Below are 21,932 nucleotides of genomic sequence, written 5' to 3'. Positions count from 1 at the left end.
TTGAGAGGGAGAAGTGGATAGTGTGATGGTCTGACCAGGCAACAGGATTGATTTCCACATTGGCTATTGACAGCCCAGTATGGAATATAAGGTCCAGAGCGTGACCTTTCCTGTGAGTAGCAGAGCTGATTGATTGGAGGAAGCCCAGTTCATGTAAGGCACGAGGTAGCTCTTTTCCAAATTGTGAGGAGGAGTCGTCCACCCATGTATTGAAATCTCCAAGAACAATCCATCTGGGGTGTTCCAGTGTTAGGTTGCATAGGAGGTCTACAAGTTCCTCAAGGAAGTCTGAGTATTTTTCTGGTGGGCGGTAGATCAGCAATATGTTAATGTTTTCCTCAGCTGAAAGTTGCACCCCCAAGCACTCAACAGAGGCGTAGCTAGGGCTTTCAGCGCCCGGGGACAAATACTATTAATGCGCCCCCTAAGGTGAAGGCCGCTGCGCACACAGCGCCAAAAAAGGGGCGTGGCCACATTAAAATGTGGGTGTGGTTATGGGTGGAGCCAAATGTACAGGAAGCTAGCAGGTTCACGCTCACCCACCCTCCCTCAGTGAGTACCTTCCAGCATGTTCCAAGACAAATTCAGCAATCATGAGCCCCCCCCCCCCCCCAACAAGACAAATTCAGCAATAGCCCCCAACATGACCAACTCAGCAATCATGAGGCCCCCAACAAGACAAATTTAGCAATCATGAGGCCCCCAACAAGACAAATTTAGCAATCATGAGGCCCCCAACAAGACAAATTCAGCGATCTTGAGGCCCCCAACAAATCATGAGACCCCCAACAAGACAAATTCAGTAACCATGAGGCTCCCAACAAGACAAATTCAGCAGTCATGGGGTACATAAATAGACAGCATTTCACATAAATAGGCAGAATGCCCCCTTAATATGGTAGACACCTCTCACCTGGCAGCAGTTCCCCAAAATACACTCAATCCGACAGCAGTGGTTCCCCAAAAATGGGTAGCCCCAGGTCTATAGGTGTCCCCAGAATAGGTGGCCAGCAGTATAGATGTCCCCAGAATAGGTGGCCAGCGGTATAGATGTCCCCAGAGCAGGTGGCCAGGGGTAGAGATGTCCACAGAACAGGTAGCCAGGGGTATATGTGCCTAGTATATGTAGCCAGGTGTATATATGCCCAGTATATGTAGCCAGGGGTATATGTGCCCAGTATGTGTAGTCAGGGTTATATGTGCCCAGTATATGTAGCCAGGGGTATAATATGTGCCCAGTATATATAGCCAGGGGTATATGTGCCCAGTATATATAGCCAAGGGTATATATGCCCAGTATATGTAGCCAGGGGTATATGTGCCCAGTATATGTAGCCAGGTGTATATGTGCCCAGTATATGTAGGCAGAGGTATATGTCCCAGTATATGTAGGCAGGGGTATATGTCCCAGTATATGTAGGCATGTGTATATGTCCCAGTATATGTAGGCAGGGGTATATGTCCCAGATTAGGTAGCCAGGTGTCCACCCAGCAGGAGGGGAGAAGCGCAGTGGAGAGAGAGCTATGGGGACAGTGGGGAAGGGCGGACATCTCCCCCCCTTCCCTCACCTTAGGGGGCTCTCCCTCCCTCGCTGTCCCCTCCACAACTAATGTCTGGGTGGCTGGCAGCGGCGGGCGGAACTTATCTGCGTCTCGTCGCAGCGCGGGATGGATTTGCCGCTACTCTGGTCTGGTCCAGACCAGAGCAGCGGCTGCAGGACCCGAACTTCTGGCGCTGGAGCGAGACGGAGGTAAGTCCCGCCCGCTGCACCAGCCACCCGGACATTAGTTGTGGAGAGGAGAGTGAGGGAGGGAGAGCACTAAGGTGAGGGAAGGGGGGAGAGATGGCCCCCCTTTTCCACCGCTGCTCACAGCTCTCCCTCTTCTCTGCGCTGCTCCCCTCCCAAAAAAAAAAACCCCTGCAGCTCAGCTGGGCGCCCTTGGGGACCTAGCGCCCGGGGGCACGTGTCCTACCCCGACCCCCCCTAGCTACGCCCCTGGCACTCAAACGAGTTGGTAGGACCTACAGTAAGTAGTCTGATTTTCAAAGCTGCTCTAAAGCAAAGTGCAACCCCTCCTCCCCTGCGTTCTTTCCTGTTGCAGTATATCACGGAATAGTTTGTTGGCACAGCTGCCTCCAGGGTGGGGCCAACAGGTTCAGAAAGCCAGGTTTCAGTCAGGCAGGCCAGATCAGAAGACTCTATTAGATCATGTATGATTGCTGATTTGTTGTTTATTGATCTGACGTTGCAGAGGACAGCCTTGATGGGGCTACCCTGGGAGCTGAGGTCTGAGATTGAGGACTCCAGGAGGGAACAGTCTCCAGATGTGTGGCTGTCATCTCTGCAACACAGTCCCCCTCCCCCCTGCAACTATGTATTGATCTGAGACATCTCTATGCGCTTTGAGTCCTATGGGAGAAAAACTTTTTACAAATTATATTGTGCTAACATCTTACAAAATGTTCTGCAACAGTTTGTTCTAAATTACCATTCCTAATACCTGACTTATTTAAGGCTATCCTTTCTTTCAATGTAACACCACATGTGCATATGAAATAAACTACAAAGCTTGCGCCAAAGTTTTATCTACCTTTGATCTAATATATTTTACCTTTTCCAGGATGTGCGCCAAACTCCCCTTCATTATTGCTGCAACATAAATGGCAACTAGGGCATGGGAATGTACTAACTTCTCCAAATGGTCTTTACTCTTAGCAGAAGTATGAAATTTTGGCACCGGAGGTGCTGCAGAAGTTTGGGCACTGCCACAGGGTTAAGCATTGGAGCTGAAAGGGTTCTGTGTAAGAGTAGGGTTTGGTTTAGCTGTAGTAAAATATTGGTAACATTTACTGTTATTTTATCGGAATTACCACTGTAAAACAGTAGAATATTGGTAAATGTTAACAATAATGCTACCGATATTCTACTATTAGCTATTTCCCAGTGTTTCAAAATTTCCTCCTTTAATGCTATTACTAATGTTTTCACAAAAAGTTTTGTATGTAGAAACGAATGTTACTTTGCCCTCACCCCTATGACTTTTATATGTTTTGCAATTCATTTTTTTGTCATTTGACCCAGCTTAAACATCTTTGCTCTGGATCTTGAACTACCCTCTAGATTTTTGCGTTTGAGTGAAGGGAAAAAAAAGATCAGACACGAAACTCTATTGGGGAAAGCTTTGTTTCTGTCATAACTAAAGTGATGCCTCTGTCTCACACACATGCACGGGAGGTCCGCGCAGGTACAGAAGACCCCGACTCACATGACTGAGCCAGTTACTGGGGCTAATTGCGGCTGATTGGAGGACTGCGGGGGATGGTGAGGGACTCAGACGTGTTTATGGGGCTGGAGGTAGCCCTGGGTAATTGTCAAATATTCAGCCATCTCTGGTACACTTTAAGAATTAATTTATGAACAATTAGGTTTTTTTGAGCTGGACCTTTTTTTTCCAATCTAACGTTATTAAAGAGAATCTGTATTGTTAAAATCGCACAAAAGTAAACATACCAGTGTGTTAGGGGACATCTCCTATTACCCTCTGTCACAATTTCGCCGCTCCCCACCGCATTAAAAGTAGTCAAAAACAGTTTTAAAAAGTTTGTTTATAAACAAACAAAATGGCCACCAAAACAGGAAGTAGATTGATGTACAATATGTCCACACATAGAAAATACATCCATACACAAGCAGGCTGTATACAGCTTTCCTTTTGAATCTCAAAAGATCATTTGTGTGTTTACCTTCTGTCCCCTTCTTCTCTCTGAGGCAGGGGTCACACTTACCGGCTTTCGTACGCGTTTTCTGCACAGAAAAACTGTTTTCAACTAAGAACTCATGTTAATCAATGAGCTAGGTCACACTTGAATGCAGATTTCGCACGCAGAAAAAAAACTGACATCTTGCGCAATTTTTTAGTTTTCTCTATAAATTACATTAGCTGTTGTAAGGTAGAGGTCACACTTGTCTCTCAGTTTTCTGAAAAGTGTAGAAACTGAAAGACAAATGTGACCCCTGCCTGAACATTACAGGCTTCCTGCAGACAGCTCTGCCTGTGCCTGTGTTTGTAATCCCTCAGTATGTGTCAGCCAGCTACTTTCACAGCCTAACAGAGGAGGATTTTTATCCAGCACTCTTCTATCACTGATAAGATAGCAGAGAAGCTGCTGGCTTATGTAAATAAAACACACACTGGAGTGTGCATAGAGGAACAGACCAGCACGGAAGAGTTGGCAGCCTTCCAGACACAGGCCGACAAGTCTGACAGGGGAAAGATACATTGATTTATTACAGAGACCGTGATAGTACAAAGTGCTGCAGTGAGCCAGAACAGATTAGAATAGGTTTAGGAACTTGTAGGATGGTAGAAAAAACGTAATTTTTGTTACAGAGTCACTTTAAGTTTACATGAACACTATGAAAGCTTTACTTTTTTTCCTGAACACCTTTAATAGGCAGAAGGGACTAAGTAATGACACATAGTGGTAGTAAAAGGAAAAATAAAATCTGTCACCTTATCAAACCTTACATATGAAATCTGCCCAAGCAACAAGACACTCTCCTGTCAGTATAGTGTGCATTGTTTATCCAAGCAGGATAGTGTACAGGGAGAGCGCTTCCTACACATTCCTGTTGCCAGGCACAGCCCGTCACTCATACTTTGTGTTATGGCTCATACTCACGGGCTACAATTGTCGCCGCAACACGCGGCGCGTGCGTGTTACGGCGACAGGTCGCCCGTGAGTATGGGCCGTCGCACGGGCGCGCACCCCGAACTGTCGCCCATTGCTGATGTCGCCAGGCGATTGAAAGTTTCAATCGCCTGGCGACAGTCGCCGCCGCACCTCCGCCGCAACTGTCCCTAGTCCGCGTGAGTACGCGGACTAGCGACAGCAACCTCCATTGAGGTATGTGGAGCTTCCGGCGGGGGGAGGAGGAACGTCGGCAACAGCTTCCGTCGCGCCGCTGGTCTCTCTTCCGCGTGTGTACGCGGAGGGACCTGGCGAGGAGCTGTCGCCGGCCTGTCGCCCACACGCTCACGTGTGCTGGCGACAGGCCACTTTTGCTGCCCGTGAGTATGGGCCATTAGAGGCAAGTTAAGCCAACTGTTTTCATTCTGTTTCACTGTCAAATTTAATTTCTTTGGATCTCAACTGTTTCCACTGTTTCCACTCAGCTTGACATTATTTTTTTTTACCGCATTTCAGTTTGGCACGGACGTATGAAATAGATAAACCGCTGATTGTCTTTTATGGATTGATTGGTAATGATGTCTGCAATGGGTAAGTCATGTACTGTACAAAGAGAATGACAATACCCATTTGTCATATTGTAAACAATTAGGATATGAACAAAATTATGTACATTTCCTGTAATCTTAACTGTTATAAATTGTGATGTTCAATCAAGAGTTTAAAGAAAAAAATCAATATCATAACCGCAAACCAACAAGAAAAGTAGCTATAGTGTACAATGCTAGCAAAAACAATGTATTAAAGGCCACATCCTCAGTAGAAAATTATTCAGGTAACCTGTACGCTTACCCAAATATTTCCTGAATACATCAAGTAGGCTGAAAACAACAGTCTCTCAATTGTTATTACCTACAACTAGGGATGTTCAATGAGATGCAGGATTATGCAAAATTTGTATGCAAAGTTATGCAGCTTGAAAAATGAACCAATTTAAACTCACCTTGGCGAGATTTGATTGGTACATTTTAAAGCTGCATACATTTGCATACAAAGTTTTCTCATAGAAGCTTATTTTTTCTATTTCAAATAACTTTTCTCACATGTGGGGTGCAAGAGGCCATTTACAGTATTGCATAAAAGATTTAGGCAGGTGTTAAATTCTAGAACATAAGAGTGCTTCTTTTTGTTTATTCATATTAATTTACAAAATCCAAAGTGTGCTAAGCGGAAAAATCTAAAATGAATAATTTTTGGTGTGACTACCCTTTGCCTTCAAAACAGCATCAAACACGTGCATAAAGTCAGGGATTTTGTGAAAGGATTTATAGTCAGGTGTATGACTGTCATTTTGGTAGGTTGGTTGAAACACAATTATTAACTGAAACAAACAAATTGCTACTGTATGTGAATTTTTTGGAGAAACACGGTCATAAACTTTCATTGACATCAATGTCAACAACTTCCGTGATTAATGGCAAATCAAATTAGGGAGAATAGTGGTAACAAGTGATGTTCTTATGAGCTGTTAGCTCTTCTGAAATCTCTCTCTCACCCCAGCAAAAAACTCCCAAACATTTAAATCCCATTCCCATTTACTCACTCTATCCCTCCTCCTTTTACTTGCAGCTAGTGATATGTCACCTAACCCTGGGCCACAGCCTGCTGCCAGACAAGCTCACTTGCTTTGCACACCTCACAGCCCTCTGGCCACTAAGAGACTCAACATCCATCTTCGCCCCAAACTCATTTACATCCATCCCACGCACAAAAACATGTTCCCCCTACCCTGCGGTCTCTAGAATGCCAGATCTGTCTGCAATAAACTAACAGCTGTTCACAACCTCTTCCTCTCCAAAACCCTCACCATCCTCGCACTCACTGAGACATGACTCAACCCCTTTGACTCTGCCGCACAGGCTGTCCTCTCCTATGGGGGGCTTCACCTCCGTCACACCCCCAGACCAGACAATAGGACCGGGGTAGGGGTGGGTCTGCTCCTTTCCACATTCTGCACCTTCTGTATCCTCACCCCACCTCCCTCCCTACAATTTACATCATTCGAGGCCCACACCATCCGCCTCTACCATCCTCCCCAGCCATTGTTGAGGTCTTATATCACCTTCCATCAAGCTGCATTCCACACTTTCTCGACAACCTTGCCCCTGGCTCCCACACATCCTTTCATCTGACCACCCGACCATCATCCTTGGGGATTTCAACATTCCCATCGATGAACCCAACAACTTCATTGTGACCCGGCTACTCACCATGGCCAACTCCCTTGGCCTAGTACAACATACCAACACCCCCACCCACACTGCAGGTCACACTCTCGACCTTATACTCACTAAATCCACCACCATTACAGACCTTGACATCGCAACCTTCCCACCCTCAGACCATCACCTTCTCACATTCTCACATGCAAAGCAGGAATACTTCACCAAGCTCATCGGAGCTCAAGATTCCAAACTCACGGCGTCTCTTTGCTACTTTCAACTCCCTGCTTAAACCCACTCCCCCACCCTCCATTTCCTCCCTCTCTGCCATGGATTTTGCCACCCACTTCACCAACAAAATTGTCTCCATTTGTCAGGAAATATCCAGCCTTCAATCCTCACCTCCCTCCCATCCAGCTCCTCCTCCATCCTATCCTCCCCTCACCTCCTTTAGTCATACTATCATTAAGGAAGTCAACCACCTACTGCAGACTTCGCATACCACTACCTCCCCCCTTGACCCCGTCCCTTCTGACTTACTCTGCCCTCACTTCCCGGATTTGGCCCCAGTCCTCACCAGAGGCGTAGCTAGGATTTTCAGTGCCCGGGGACAAAGACTATTAATGCGCCCCCCCCCAAAGTCAAGGTTGCGGCGCGCGCAGCGCGCCGCGCCAACAGGGGGCGTGGTCACATAATAATTGTGGGCGTGGTTATGGGTGGAGCCAAATGTATATGGAGGTTAGCAGGCTCACGCTCACCCACCCTCCCTCAGTATGTACCTTTCAGCATGTTCCAAGACAAATTCAGCAATCATGAGCCCCCCCCATCAAGACAAATTCAGCAATCATGAGGCCCCCAACATAACCAACTCAGCAATCATGAGGCCCCCAACAAGACAAATTTAGCAATCATGAGGCCCCCAACAAGACAAATTCAGCGATCTTGAGGCCCCCAACAAATCATGAGGCCCCCAACAAGACAAATTCAGTAACCATGAGGCCCCCAAAAAGACAAATTCAGCAGTCATGAGTCACATAAATAGACAGCATTTCACATAAATAGGTAGAATGCCCCCTTAATATGGTAGACGCCTCTCGCCTGGCAGCAGTTCTCCAAAATACACTCAATCTGACGTGGTTCCCCAAAAATAGGTAGCCCCAGGTCTATAGTTGTCCCCAGAATAGGTGGCCAGCAGTATAGATGTCCCCAGAATAGGTGGCCAGCGGTATAGATGTCCCCAGAACAGGTAGCAAGGGGTAGAGATGTCCACAGAACAGTTAGCCAGGGGTATATGTGCCCAGTATATGTAGGCAGGGGTATGTGTGCCCAGTATATGTAGCCAGAGGTATATGTGCCCAGTATATGTAGCCATTGGTATATATGCCCAGTATATGTAGCCAGGAGAATAATATGTGCCCAGTATATATAGTCAGGCGTATATGTGCCCAGTATATGTAGCCAGGGGTATATATGCCCAGTATATGTAGCCAGGGGTATATATGCCCAGTATATGTAGCCAGGGGGTATATATGCCCAGTCCACGTAGCCAGGGGGTATATATGCCCAGTATATGTAGCCAGGGGTATATATGCCCAATATATGTAGGCAGGGGGTATATATGCCCAGTATATATAGGCAGGGGTATATATGCCCAGTATATGTAGCCAGGGGTATATATGTCAAGTATATGTAGCCAGGGGGTATATATGCCCAGTATATGTAGCCAGGGGTATATATGCCCAGTATATGTAGCCAGGGGTATATATGCCCAGTATATGTAGCCAGGGGGTATATATGCCCAGTCCACGTAGCCAGGGGGTATATATGCCCAGTATATGTAGCCAGGAGTATATATGCCCAGTATATGTAGCCAGGGGTATATATGCCCAGTATAAGTAGCCAGGGGGTATATATGCCCAGTATATGTAGCCAGGGGTATATATGCCCAGTATATGTAGCCAGGGGGTATATATGCCCAGTCCACGTAGCCAGGGGGTATATATGCCCAGTATATGTAGCCAGGGGTATATATGCCCAGTATATGTAGCCAGGGGTATATATGCCCAGTATAAGTAGCCAGGGGGTATATATGCCCAGTCCACGTAGCCAGGTTGTATATATGCCCAGTATATGTAGCCAGGGGTATATATGCCCAGTATATGTAGCCAGGGGGTATATATGCCCAGTCCACGTAGCCAGGGGGTATATATGCCCAGTATATGTAGCCAGGGGTATATATGCCCAGTATATGTAGCCAGGGGTATATATGCCCAGTATATGTAGGCAGGGGTATATGTGCCCAGAGTAGGTAGCCAGGGGTATATGTGCCCAGAGTAGGTAGCCAGGGGTATATGTGCCCAGAGTAGGTAGCCAGAGGTATATGTGCCCAGAGTAGGTAGCCAGGGGTATATGTGCCCAGAGTAGGTAGCCAGGGGTATAGGTGCCCAGAGTAGGTAGCCAGGGGTATAGGTGCCCAGAGTAGGTAGCCAGGGGTATAGGTGCCCAGGGTAGGTAGCCAGGGGTATATGCCCAGTATATGTAATTAGGGGTATATGTGCCCAATATATGTAGGCAGGGGTATATGTGCCCAGAGTAGGTAGCCAGGGGTATATGTGCCCAGAGTAGGTCGCCAGGGGTATATGTGCCCAGAGTAGGTAGCCAGGGTTATATGTGGCCAGAGTAGGTAGCCAGGGGTATATGCCCAGTATATGTAGTTAGGGGTATATGTGCCCAATATATGTAGGCAGGGGTATATGTGCCTAGAGTAGGTAGCCAGGGGTATATGTGCCCAGAGTAGGTCGCCAGGGGTATATGTGCCCAGAGTAGGTAGCCAGTAGCCAGGGGTATATGTGCCCAGAGTAGGTAGCCAGAGATATAGGTGCCCAGAGTAGGTAGCCAGTAGCCAGGGGTATAGGTGCCCAGAGTAGGTAGCCAGAGGTATAGGTGCCCAGAGTAGGTAGCCAGTAGCCAGGGGTATATGTGCCCAGAGTAGGTAGCCAGAGGTATAGGTGCCCACAGTAGGTAGCCAGGTGTCCCCCTCCCCAGCAGGAGGGGAGCAGCGCAGAGAAGAGGAAGAGCTGCTCTCTCTCCCTCGCTGTCCCCTCCAATGTCTGTCCGGTGGCTGGCAGCGGCGGGCGGAACTTACCTCCGTCTCGTCGCAGCGCCGGATGGATCTGCCGCTACTCTGGTCTGGTCCAGACCAGAGCAGCGGCTGCGCACCCGAACTTCCGGCCGGTGTTCCGACGCGGCGCTGGAGCGTGACGGAGGTGAGTTCCGCCCGCCGCTGCCAGCCACCGGACAGACATTGGAGGGGACAGCGAGGGAGAGAGAGAGCACCTAAGGTGAGGGAAGGAGGGGGGAGATGGCCCCCCTTCCCCACCGTCCGCACAGCTCTCTCTCTTCTCTGCGCTGCTCCCCTCAGCCAAAAAAAAAAAACCCCGAAACTCAGCTGGGCGCCCTTGGGGACCCGGCGCCCCGGGGCACTTGTCCTACCCCGACCCCCCCTAGCTCCGCGCCTGGTCCTCACTGCCCTGTTTAACTCTCCCTATCCACAGGCAACTTTCCCTCGGACTTCAAGCAGACCCCCTGCTCAAGAAACCCTCCCTCGACCCCTCACTACCCTCCAACTACTGCCCTATCTCCCTCCTCCCCTTTGCCTCAAAACTCCTTGAGCATCTGGTTCACAAATGCCTGACCCAGTACCTCAATGCCAACTCCCTGCTAGACCCACTGCAATCTGGATTTCGGCCTGCCCACTCAACCAAAACAGCTCTCACCAAAGTGGCCAATGACCTCACCTTAGCTAACGCTGAAGGCAAATACTCCATTCTCCTCCTCCTTGACCTTTCAGCAGCTTTTGACACAGTGGACCATCCCTACTTCTCCAGTCTATGGGCATTCATGACCTCGCCCTGGCCTGGCTCTTATCCTACCTCTCCAACCATACCTTCACAACTTCCTTCTATGAGTCCTCATGTACCCCCAACCACCTCTCGGTAGGAGTCCCCCAAGACTCAGTCCTTGGCCCCCTACTGTTCTCCCTATACACGTCCTCCATTGCCAAGGTTATCTCCTCCATGGGTTTTAACTATCATCTGTATGCAGATGACACCCAGATCTACCTCAACACCCCTGACCTATCCACCACTACCATGGAGACTTACCTCCTAGCTATCAGCCATCTTCTCCTGGATGGCCGCTAGGTTCCTGAAACGAAACCTGGACAAAACAGAATTTATGATCTTCCCACCCCGGCCATCCCTGACCCTCCCAGATGTGAATGTCACTGTTCACCCTACCTCTCAAGCCTGCTGTCTCCGCACTCACCTTCACCCACCACATCCAAAACCTCACAAAGTCCTGCAACTTCCACCTCCATAACATCTGCAAGATCCGCCCTTTCCTGACCTCTGTCACCACCAAACTCCTGATCCATGCCCTCATAATTTCCCGCCGACTATTGCACGCACTTCTGTCTGGTTTCCCTATGATCGGAATTGCCCCGCTGCAGTTCGTCATTAATGCAGCAGCCAGAATTATCCAGTCTTCCCATCGCTCTACCACTGCGGCTCCCCTCTGTGAATCCCTCCACTGGCTTCCTATCCAGTCCAGAATCAGATTCTGGCCTACAAATCTGTCCACAAAACCTATCCAACCAACATTTCCAAGCTTACCCAGAGGCACACACCTAGCCACTCATTCCGCTCCTCCAATGAACTTCACCTGACTGCCCCCCCCCCGCATCACCCAATCCGATGCATGCCTCCAGGACTTCTCAAGAGCTGCTCCAACACTATGGAACTCCCTACCTACCCACATTAGGGTTTCCCCCTCATTCAACATCTTAAAGAAGGCCCTCAAAACTACCCCCGCTCTAAACCCGCAGCTGAACTCTGGTCCCCTAACTTTTGTGTCCCTACCTTTCCCTCTAGATTGTAAGCCTTTGGGCAGGGTCCTCCTCTTTATGTCTCCTACCTGTTCACACACCTCCATTACCGTACACCCATCCTATGGATCTGAGTGAACTCTTGAGTGAACGTGATTTGCCTAATCTTCATGCTCTCATTCAGTGACTGACTAAGCATTACCTTGTATTTATACTGTGCTGTGTGATCTGTTTTTCATGTATTCCTGTATTGTCTTATACAGGAATGACACCCCTAAATATTGTATGTGACCTTAACTAATGTCCAGTGCTGTGTAATATGTTGGTGCTTTATAAATACAGTAAATAAATAATAAATAAATATAGAGGGAATGTATCCCTACCTATTGGTACTGTAGCTGTATATATATGCCCAGCAAAACCAGTAAATTTGCTTTGGGGATTTTTTGGTGGTCATTACAATGTAGCAACAGGAAACCCCCAGTGCAAATTTTAAAGCTTTTCCAGGGATTGCTGTACAACCTCAATAGGATTGTATATAGATCCCTGGCAACTATATATTTTAGTTAGAATAATAAAAATAAATTATTATAATAATAAACATTTTAAAAACTGTAGCTACTCCCTCCCCCAGCCTTATTAACTTGTTACCCATACAGGCTGGTATTGCCAGAATTCGGAGCCTGGACTGCATGGGCCTCTGTGCCTTGAGCTATACCAGCCTGCATGGTCCATAATATGGTAGACTCTGGAAGAGAGGGCAGCAAAGACTGCACCCCTCATTCTTACCTCTATGCATTGGTGGTGGGGGTAATTCGGACATGTGGGACATGTGGGAAATTCGGAATAGGTCCTGGGAGCTTATGGTGGAATTTGGAAGCTAACTTTAATGTTAAGGGGAACCCCAGATGTCTGACCTCTTAGCAGGAAAATAGGTTAAGGGGGTAATTTTTGCCCCTTACCTATTTAGAATAGTTAAAATATTAACTTTATTAAAGAAAAATAAAACATTACTTTTTTTCATCTATGTTTCACTTTATGCATACTTTTTATATTTTCTTTTATATTCTTTCTTATTATTGCACCTTTTTTCTTCTGTCTCCTGTCTTCTTTTATCTTGATTGCAAAGTTGCTCCCCGCTGGACTGCCCCACCACTCTTCGCAAAAACACCCTATACTACTGTACAGCGAGTCTCGCCAAAAGCATCTTTAAATCTCTTGCGGGCGAACACTGCAAATGCAGCGCTGGAGATTTGGGCACAGCTGGCGCCACCATAGACCGTAATAGGAATTACGGCTATATCGGTGCACTGACAGTAACTTCAGCGCCATCAGAGGACGGAGCTGAAGTTACTTTTAAAACACTGTAATTCACCCGATTTACATAATTCCCCACTATCCACATGGACCTAGAGGGGGAATAGTATTTAATGCCACTGGGAACTTGTGCAGCAGCAGGATAAGCCATACCGGCTGTATCCTGCGCCCAAGTCTCCCAGTGGCGAATTCTCTGGGATGCCTTGCGGGAGCTCTGGATTGGTCCACTTATTGGACCAATAAGGATCATCCCTGAGACGGAATTTAAGGGACTCTGAATAGACCAATGGGAAGTCCCAGCATCACATTAAAAAATGATTAATGCTGGGACTTTCTATTCAATAGTATAGCAAGATCCCTGCAGCCTGGCTGTTGCCGACAACAACCACCTGATGATGATAGCATGTATGGGGCTTTCCTGTTATCAGCAGAAGTTTGTGCCATTGACTTAGATGTAAAATTTGAAATTTTGTATGAAATCAGCCAGCAATTTTGTGAAAAATTGTGGTAAGCAAAACCAGCCCAATCTTTTTTGATTGAACGTTTACATTTTGCTCACATATCCCTAAGAATGATTATGCTGCATGAAGTGTGTGCAATTAGTCCTCTGAATGGGAATAATTACGGTAGGTGATGCAGTATTTTTCAAAGGATTTATTGTCAACATTATAAGATGTCCTTCTTTTATAGTCATAGAGATACAATGCAACATATGACTACACCTGAGGAAATGAAAGCTAATGTTATGGCAGACCTCAGTTACCTTGATGCACATCTACCAAACGGAAGCCATGTGATATTGATGTCGCTGGCTGATGGCCGTTTCCTTTGGGACAGCTTACACAACAGATATCATCCTATTGGTAATTAACATCTTGCTTTTACAGCAATGCTGTCTCTTTTTGTAAGTGGTTTTATGTGTTGGATTTTTGCATTTCTGTGCAAACCTCACAACTAAACTTTATAAATTCTATCCAAACTGTGAAATTATTTTCTAAAACTCTTTTTCTTACAGGACAATTAAACATGGATGTCACATATGCACAGTTCTACAATTTCTTGAGCTGTCTTTCGGTAAATCAGCTTTATATATAAAAAAATAAACTGCTTCCTAAAAAATACTTTTATGTAAGTTCCCTTAAAATAACTTAAAATGAGCCCCTAGAATAAATAATTTAATAATGAATACTGTTAGATTACTGATTTATCTGTGTTTGCAAGTAGAGATGGCCCAAACAGTTCACCGGCGAACAGTTTTCTGCGAACTTACGCTATTCGCATTTGCGGCGAACAGCGAACATTTGGCGTGTTTGATCTGCACCCTATACATCATCATTGAGCTAAACTTTGACCCCTTACCTCACAGTCAGCAGACACATGGCACCCCCTTCTGGACCTCCCACACCCCTATCAAAATACAGTTGCGGTGGTCATATTGGGTTTATTCTCTGCTGGCTGCTGACTGTTAGTGAGAGCCAGTGGCGTAGCTAAGGAGCTGTGGGCCCCGATGCAAGTTTTACAATGGGGCCCCCCATGCACTCTATACATAGCAATTGAAACGGCGCACTAAAAGCTGCCAATGGCAACTACAATGTCAGAGGTGCAAGAAGGGGATGGGGAATAGTTTGTTAATGATTACCACTATTCAAAGTATATATATAAATGATTATTATGAGCACAGGACCAATATAGAGCTAATACTGTAGTTGAGGGAGGGCCATTCGGGGCCCCTCTGGCCCAAGGGCCCCGATGCGGTCACTACCGCTGCACCCCCTATTGCTACGCCCCTGGTGAGAGCAGATTCAGACTTGCTGCATGATAGGTAGGGAAAGCATTAGCTAGGCTTGTGTTCTTGTTCCTCACTTGCTGTGAAAACACCCAAAACAGCCCTTTTGAGGGCTAGCACATCGGTCACCTGTGTTTTTTTGTGTGTGTGACACCCAGAGCTGTGTGCACACTACTGCTGTTGCTACATTAAGTTACACGCACAGTACCACTCCTTTGCATTATTATTTCACTGTATTCTGATAGAACTATTGCATTCAGGGATGGTCGTAGTCAGACAACTTCGCTACGCTGAAACTACGCATATTTTTACGCAAATACGCTTCGCAATCTACGGCTATGTAATTAGAAACTTCACTACGTTTGCATTCCGTAGACTACGTGTTAAAATGCGCAAGCTTCGTGTAGTGCGAAGCGTAGTTGATGCGACCGCTTATGCCCTTATGCGGAAAAATTTCCGCAATAATCTTCAACCTATTTGGAAATATAAACTAATATAAGCGTACATTCCACCTTCCCATGCGGAATTGTATGCGTATAAAAGGGCAATAATATTTCTGCGCATGCGCAATGATCCATATAGATGCAGTTACCGCACGCGTAGTTGACTTCGCAATACATACGTCAACTACGCGTAGCGGGCGAAGCTTCACATAGTGGGACTACGACTACGTGGAAATGCGTACGTGTAGTTCTTAAACTTCGCCTACGAACTACGATGCGTAGTTGCGTACTACGACGCGTAGATTCGCGCTGGCGTAGTTTACGAGCAACCCTGATTGCATTACTCTGTGTGTGAAACTCCACAGCCCAATGACACCCAGAGCTGTGCATAATGTGATTTCTGCCCTTAAGTGATTAAAACCCAACTTTGCGTCAACTCCGTAATTTCTGGTGGGACTTTTGGCATGGATCCCCCTCTGGCATGCCACAGTCCAGGTGTTAGACCCCTTGAAACAACTTTTCCATCACTTTTGTGGCCAAAAACAGTCTTTCTGGGTTTTAAAAATCACCTGCCCATTGAAGTATATGGCAGTTTGCCAGATTTGCCTGTTTGCAAACATTTGCAGAAGTTCGCAAATGAAAAATTTGCTGTTCACGACATCTCTAGTTACAAGAACACACAAATTGCCACTAATGTTTCAATTAGAGTCCTCCCCAGTCTGTACTCTTGTATCCATTGCCCACTGATGTCAACTGTTCTGCAAGAGGGGTCATATAAATGAGTGTAAGAGAGTCAATTAACAGTTGTTTCAAATAATATTTTTGTCAAATAGATCAGTACACACTGCAGCTGGTTTCCTAAAAGTATAAGCACACAATATAAAGTGCATGATAACCAATGCTCGGAGCCTTGCAAATAAAATAGATGAACTAGAGTTCATTCTGAATGACAAAGGCTATGACATTGTGGGAATAACCGAGACATGGATGGATGAAAGTCATGACTGGATAGCCAATTTAAAAGGATACAATGTGTTCAGGAGGGATAGAACAGGGAAAAAAGGTGGAGGGGTTTGTCTCTTTGTTAAGAATTCTTTTACAGCTGTCCTCAACGATGAGATGGAGGAAGATTGCGAAGATGTGGAGTCCGTTTGGGTAAATATTCATGGTGGAAATAAAAGTTGCCAATTGCTTATTGGGGTATGCTACAGACCACCTCATATTAATGAAGCTGCAGAACTGCAATTACTACAGCAAATTGAAAAAGCGGCAAGTAAAAATGAGGTCATAGTTATGGGCGACTTCAACTTTCCAGACATTGACTGGGGTATTGAGGCTACCCATTCTGGTAAAAGCAGCAGATTTCTGGCAGCACTACAGGACAATTACTTGACTCAAATGGTAACGGAACCAACTAGGGGGAATGCGTTACTGGATCTGATCATTTCGAATAGACCAGATAATGTATCAAATGTGCAGGTTCAAGAACATTTGGGAAATAGTGATCACAACATGATAACGTTTGATCTGGTGACTGATAGGCCACGGGGCAGCGGGACCACTAAAACTATGAATTTTAGAAAAGCAAAGTTCAATCAAATCAGGCAGGCACTAAGTTTGGTGAACTGGGATAATATACTACAAGGGAAGGGAAATGGCAAGCTTTTAAACGTATTCTCAATCAATATTGTAGTATGTATATCCCATATGGAAACAAAATGTCTAGGAATAAAAAAAGGCCTCTATGGATGAATAGAAAGGTTAAAGATAAAATGAAGAGGAAAAAGAATGCCTATAAGGTCCTAAAACAGGAGGGGACCGAGGCTGCACTAAGCAATTATAAGGAGTGCAATAAAAATTGTAAAAAAGAAATTAGGCTGGCAAAGATCGAAGCTGAAAATCAAATCGCTAGGGATATCAAATCTAACCCAAAAAAGTTTTACAAGTACATCAACTCTAAAAAAAGAAAGGTTGACTGTATAGGACTCCTAAAGGATGAGGGTGGGAACTCAATGGTGGATGACCAAGGTAAGGCAGAGTTATTAAATGCTTTCTTTGCTTCTGTCTTTACAAAGGAAACAGCACTGTTGCAAATTACAGAGGCGGAAGAGTCTCAATCTTCTAACTGTAATATTAAATACTTAACGCAGGAAGAAGTAAAGGCAAGACTAAATAAATTAAAAATAGACAAGGCACCTGGCCCGGATGGCATGCATCCTCGGGTCCTAAGGGAATTAAGTTCAGTTATAGATAAACCCCTTTATCTAATCTTTTGTGACTCTCTTGCAACTGGCAGAGTCCCAGTGGATTGGCGTACAGCCCACGTTTTCCCATTATTTAAGAAGGGCAAAAAATCAGATCCAGGAAATTATAGACCTGTAAGCTTAACATCAGTTGTATGCAAACTATTTGAGGGGTTACTAAGAGATACTATACATGACTTCATAGTAGACAATAATCTTATTTCTCAGCATCAACATGGGTTTACTAAAGACAGGTCCTGTTTGACTAACATGCTCAGCTTTTATGAGGTAGTGAATGCTAATATGGATATTGGGAATGCTGTAGATGTGATATACTTAGACTTTGCTAAGGCATTCGACACTGTTCCCCACAAAAGTCTGGTGCAAAAGATGAGGATGCAAGGACTGGGGAAGAGTCTGTGTGCTTGGATAGGGAACTGGCTAATGGACAGAAAACAAAGAGTTGTGGTCAATGGATCATACTCAAAATGGGAGACTGTTAGCAGTGGGGTCCCACAGGGGTCTGTACTGGGTCCAGTGCTCTTCAATTTATTTATTAATGACCTAGTGGATACAGTAGTGAGCAATGTTGCTATTTTTGCAGATGATACAAAATTGTGCAGAATCATCAACTCTAAGGAAGATAGTGTTATATTGCAACAGGATCTGGATAGGATGGCTATATGGGCACATACATGGCAGATGAAATTCAATGTTGACAAATGTAAAGTCATGCATTTTGGTCGTACCAATGGTCTAACACCATACAAAATAAATGGGATACAGTTGGGGACATCAAACTTGGAGAAGGACTTAGGAGTACTCATCGACAACAAGTTAAATAATCGTACTCAATGCCAAGCCGCTGCAGCTAAAGCTAACAAAATTTTGGGATGCATTAAAAGGGAAATAAAAACTCGAGATGCTAGCATAATATTGCCCCTGTTTAACTCTCTAGTAAGGCCACATCTGGAATATGGAATTCAGTTCTGGGCACCACATTACAAAAAAGATATTGCAGTTTTAGAGCAGGTGCAGAGACGAGCAACAAAATTGATACGTGGGATGGAAGGTCTCACTTACCAAGAAAGGTTAGATAAACTGGGTTTATTTAGTCTAGAGAAAAGACGCCTTAGAGGAGATCTAATTAACATGTATAAATACATCAGAGGGCAATATAATAGCTTGGCGGATGAGCTTTTTGTCCCTAGGCCTTCTCAAAGGACTAGAGGACATGATCTGCGCATGGAGGAAAAACGTTTTAGCCATTTATTTAGGAAAGGGTTCTTTACAGTAAGAGTGATTAAGATGTGGAATGCATTGCCACAGGAAGTCGTTATGGCAAACTCTATACCTGCATTTAAAGGGGGCTTAGATGCTTTCCTTGCGTTGAATGACATCCATGGCTACAATTACTAGGTAATGCCAATGATGTTAATCCAGGGATTTTATGATCAACAGGGATATGTGAGGGAGCAGGCTGGAGTTGTACTCTGTACTGGTTGAACTCGATGGACGTATGTCTTTTTTCAACCAAAGTAACTATGTAACTATGTAACTATGTAAGTGTAATAACTGCTGTATACTCAGGGCAGTTTCTAGGCTAAATTGCACCCAGGGCGAGAAAGTAAAAATTGCGCCCCCCCTCGAGCCAGGTATAGGTGCCCACAGTATAGGTTAGCCAGGTCTAGTTGCCCCCAGTATAGTTAACCAGCTATAGGTCCCCCCCCAGTATAGGTTAGCTAGGTAGGTGCCTCCAGTATAGGGTAGCCCGTATAGTTGCCACCAGTATAGGTTAGAAAGGTAGGTGCCGGGGGGCGGAGCCAGCCATGCAGCCGTGAGGACACGTTTCCTTGGAGCTCCCGATCCAGCCGCCCAATACTAGCTAAAACAACCGAATTTATTACAAGTAGAAGTCCTGCAGTATGCCAGGGAATTTCAAGAATAAAACAGGAGTGAAACCCACCCCGCGGAAGACACAAGAGGCTCAACAACAGGTCGTAAAATCTCTCAGGAGAAACGAAGCGACGCAGACACCAGTCAAAATGGCCGACGCCTCCCCATCCGCCAGCAAAGCAGCGAAGATGGCAGATACTGAGGCTGCCACGGTGAAGTCTCTAAACGGAATCCGTGACTTCCTCCACACCTTACCTACTAAGGACGACCTCTCCGACCTGGCAGACCGTATCACAGCAGCATCCCGGGCAGAACTACAGGTGGTACAAGATGAGGTCGAACTACATGACTCCAGAATAGCACGTCTGGAGAGTGATCTGGACGATCTAAAAGCTGACGGGAAAAAATTAAAAAAGGAGAAAGAACAGCAATCCACGACCAATGCCATGCTGCGTTCGGGCCTGGAAGACCTGCAGAACCGCAGTCGTCGCTGTAACATAAGGGTGAGAGGGATGCCGGAGACCTATGATGCAGCACAAATAGAACCCGCACTAATGGTGATTTTCAACGGAGTTCTAAACCGCCCGGCTGAAGAGGTCATTAAATTCGACCAGGCACACAGAGCTCTGAGGCCTAAGCCGGCGGAGAGGGATCCACCACGTGACATAATCTGCAAACTGCATCACTACAGCCTGAAAGACGCCATCATGCAAGCTGCCAGGCAGAGAGATAGCATTGAATACGAAGGCCACAAAGTGCAGCTCTTCCAAGATCTGGCTCCGGGAACCTTAGCCCAGAGAAGAACCCTGCAACCGCTGCTGAAGCTGATAGTGGATAAAGGTTGGAAATACCGGTGGGGCTTTCCGTTCCACCTGGTAATCATGGAGGATGACAAGGCCCATATTCTCCGAAGTCCTTCAGATCTCCCAGAGCTGTTCGAGGCCCTGCAGTTACAACCGGTGGAGCTCCTGGAATGGAATCCCGACCAAATGGTCCTAGGTCTACCGCAAAGGAATAGGCGCAAGAGGTCGAATCCGTGTAATGGTGGTAACGATGACTCACCTTAAGCTATCTTATCTCTAATAACCATCCATTGCAACGGACCAGGTACTGTAGCTCTATTTTTCTTATCTCTACTATGTAGACTGTTCAGACCATCTTCCTCCTATGGAGTTGGCTTAGCTCATATAGCCGCCATATGAAACCCCCACATGAATAACTACACGGTGGCCATACTTCTGAAAGCGAACAATGGGGAATAGACTCGCCAGTTATGTGAATGAGCCCCCTGTTGATGTCTATTTTCATTATGGTGACCTCCCTACCGGAACAATTTTGTTACCTGGCACCTAGAAGACGGCGCACGGAAATAGCACATGGTTTGGGGCCCCCGTATGCTACCTTGCTCGCTCGATATATATGTTACTTATGACCCCGGGCTATGTGAGCTTGGCAACCTGTTTACTGGACACTTGTACGCTCTTGATAACTGGGATCAATGTTCATAACTGTAATTGTTGCATTTTACATGTACCTGTGGGAATAGGCCAACTCGTAAGCACTGTATGATGAGGGGGGTGGCGGAGGGGGCTGGTGATGGCGGACCGGACTGGGCTGCTGTCCCTAGGGCAGCGGTCCACCTCGGCTCATCAGGGATAGCGCAATTCAAAAATAATCACTATGGAAGTAATTCTGTGGCTATAGCAAAGAAACAGGGGCTTGACCAAACTGAGGATGTACGTATTTTTAGTCCTTTCCCCCACCTGACAAGGCCAGTATTGCCACGTCTATGTATGAAGGAAATGGGATAGGGGACGTCACCAGATGCAAAAGTGGGGAAGTCGGGAAGGATGTGTGAGTAATGATACAGTGGGCTGCAGGCACCTGGTCAGATAGGTGTACCCTGGAATGGTTATACTAGTTGTTATAATCGGTTGTTTATTATTTAGATAAAATATACTGGGCAAAGAGGATTGGGGGAGTCCCATTCTTCACGCTGACAATGGTTGTTCGGACCCCACATAGGGAGACTCGCGTAGTCTTAACCCAAAAGTGGGCAATAGCTGTTATTAGTTTTTCCTTCATGTTGAAGGACATATGTTTGGTTATATACTTACAACCCAGATTTTTTGATTGTACTTACACGACACACACTGAAGCTGTAGACGACAGGCCATATATATGGCAGGAGTAAAATGTATTTCCATCAACGCCAGAGGCCTCAATACCCCAGAAAAAAGGAGAATTCTCCTAAAAGATATGATGAAACAAAATGCACAAATTGTGTTTATCCAAGAAACACATTTCAAGACAGGTAACCACCCCGCCTTTCGGGACAAAAACTATCCAATCTCCTTCCTGGGAGTCTCTCCGATTACAAAGACAAAAGGTGTCACTATACTAATCCATAAAAACTTACCATTTACTATGCTTGATGTGAAGTCTGA

General features: G+C 45.9%; 1 protein-coding gene across 1 annotated transcript in view; it reads left to right on the top strand.

The window, feature by feature from the left end:
- AOAH (acyloxyacyl hydrolase) overlaps window positions 1-21,932 on the top strand; it is a 443,812-nt gene that overhangs the window by 354,491 nt on the left and 67,389 nt on the right. The window contains exons 15-17 of the mRNA XM_068234524.1: window positions 5,210-5,284; window positions 13,808-13,980; window positions 14,133-14,191. Of these exons, the coding sequence (XP_068090625.1) occupies window positions 5,210-5,284; window positions 13,808-13,980; window positions 14,133-14,191 (307 nt within the window). The remainder of the gene's footprint in view (window positions 1-5,209; window positions 5,285-13,807; window positions 13,981-14,132; window positions 14,192-21,932) is intronic.

This window comes from Hyperolius riggenbachi, chromosome 5 (genome assembly GCF_040937935.1).
Source record: "Hyperolius riggenbachi isolate aHypRig1 chromosome 5, aHypRig1.pri, whole genome shotgun sequence".
NCBI classification, from domain to species: Eukaryota; Metazoa; Chordata; class Amphibia; order Anura; family Hyperoliidae; genus Hyperolius; species Hyperolius riggenbachi.
This window is presented reverse-complemented; position numbering and strand designations above follow the sequence as displayed.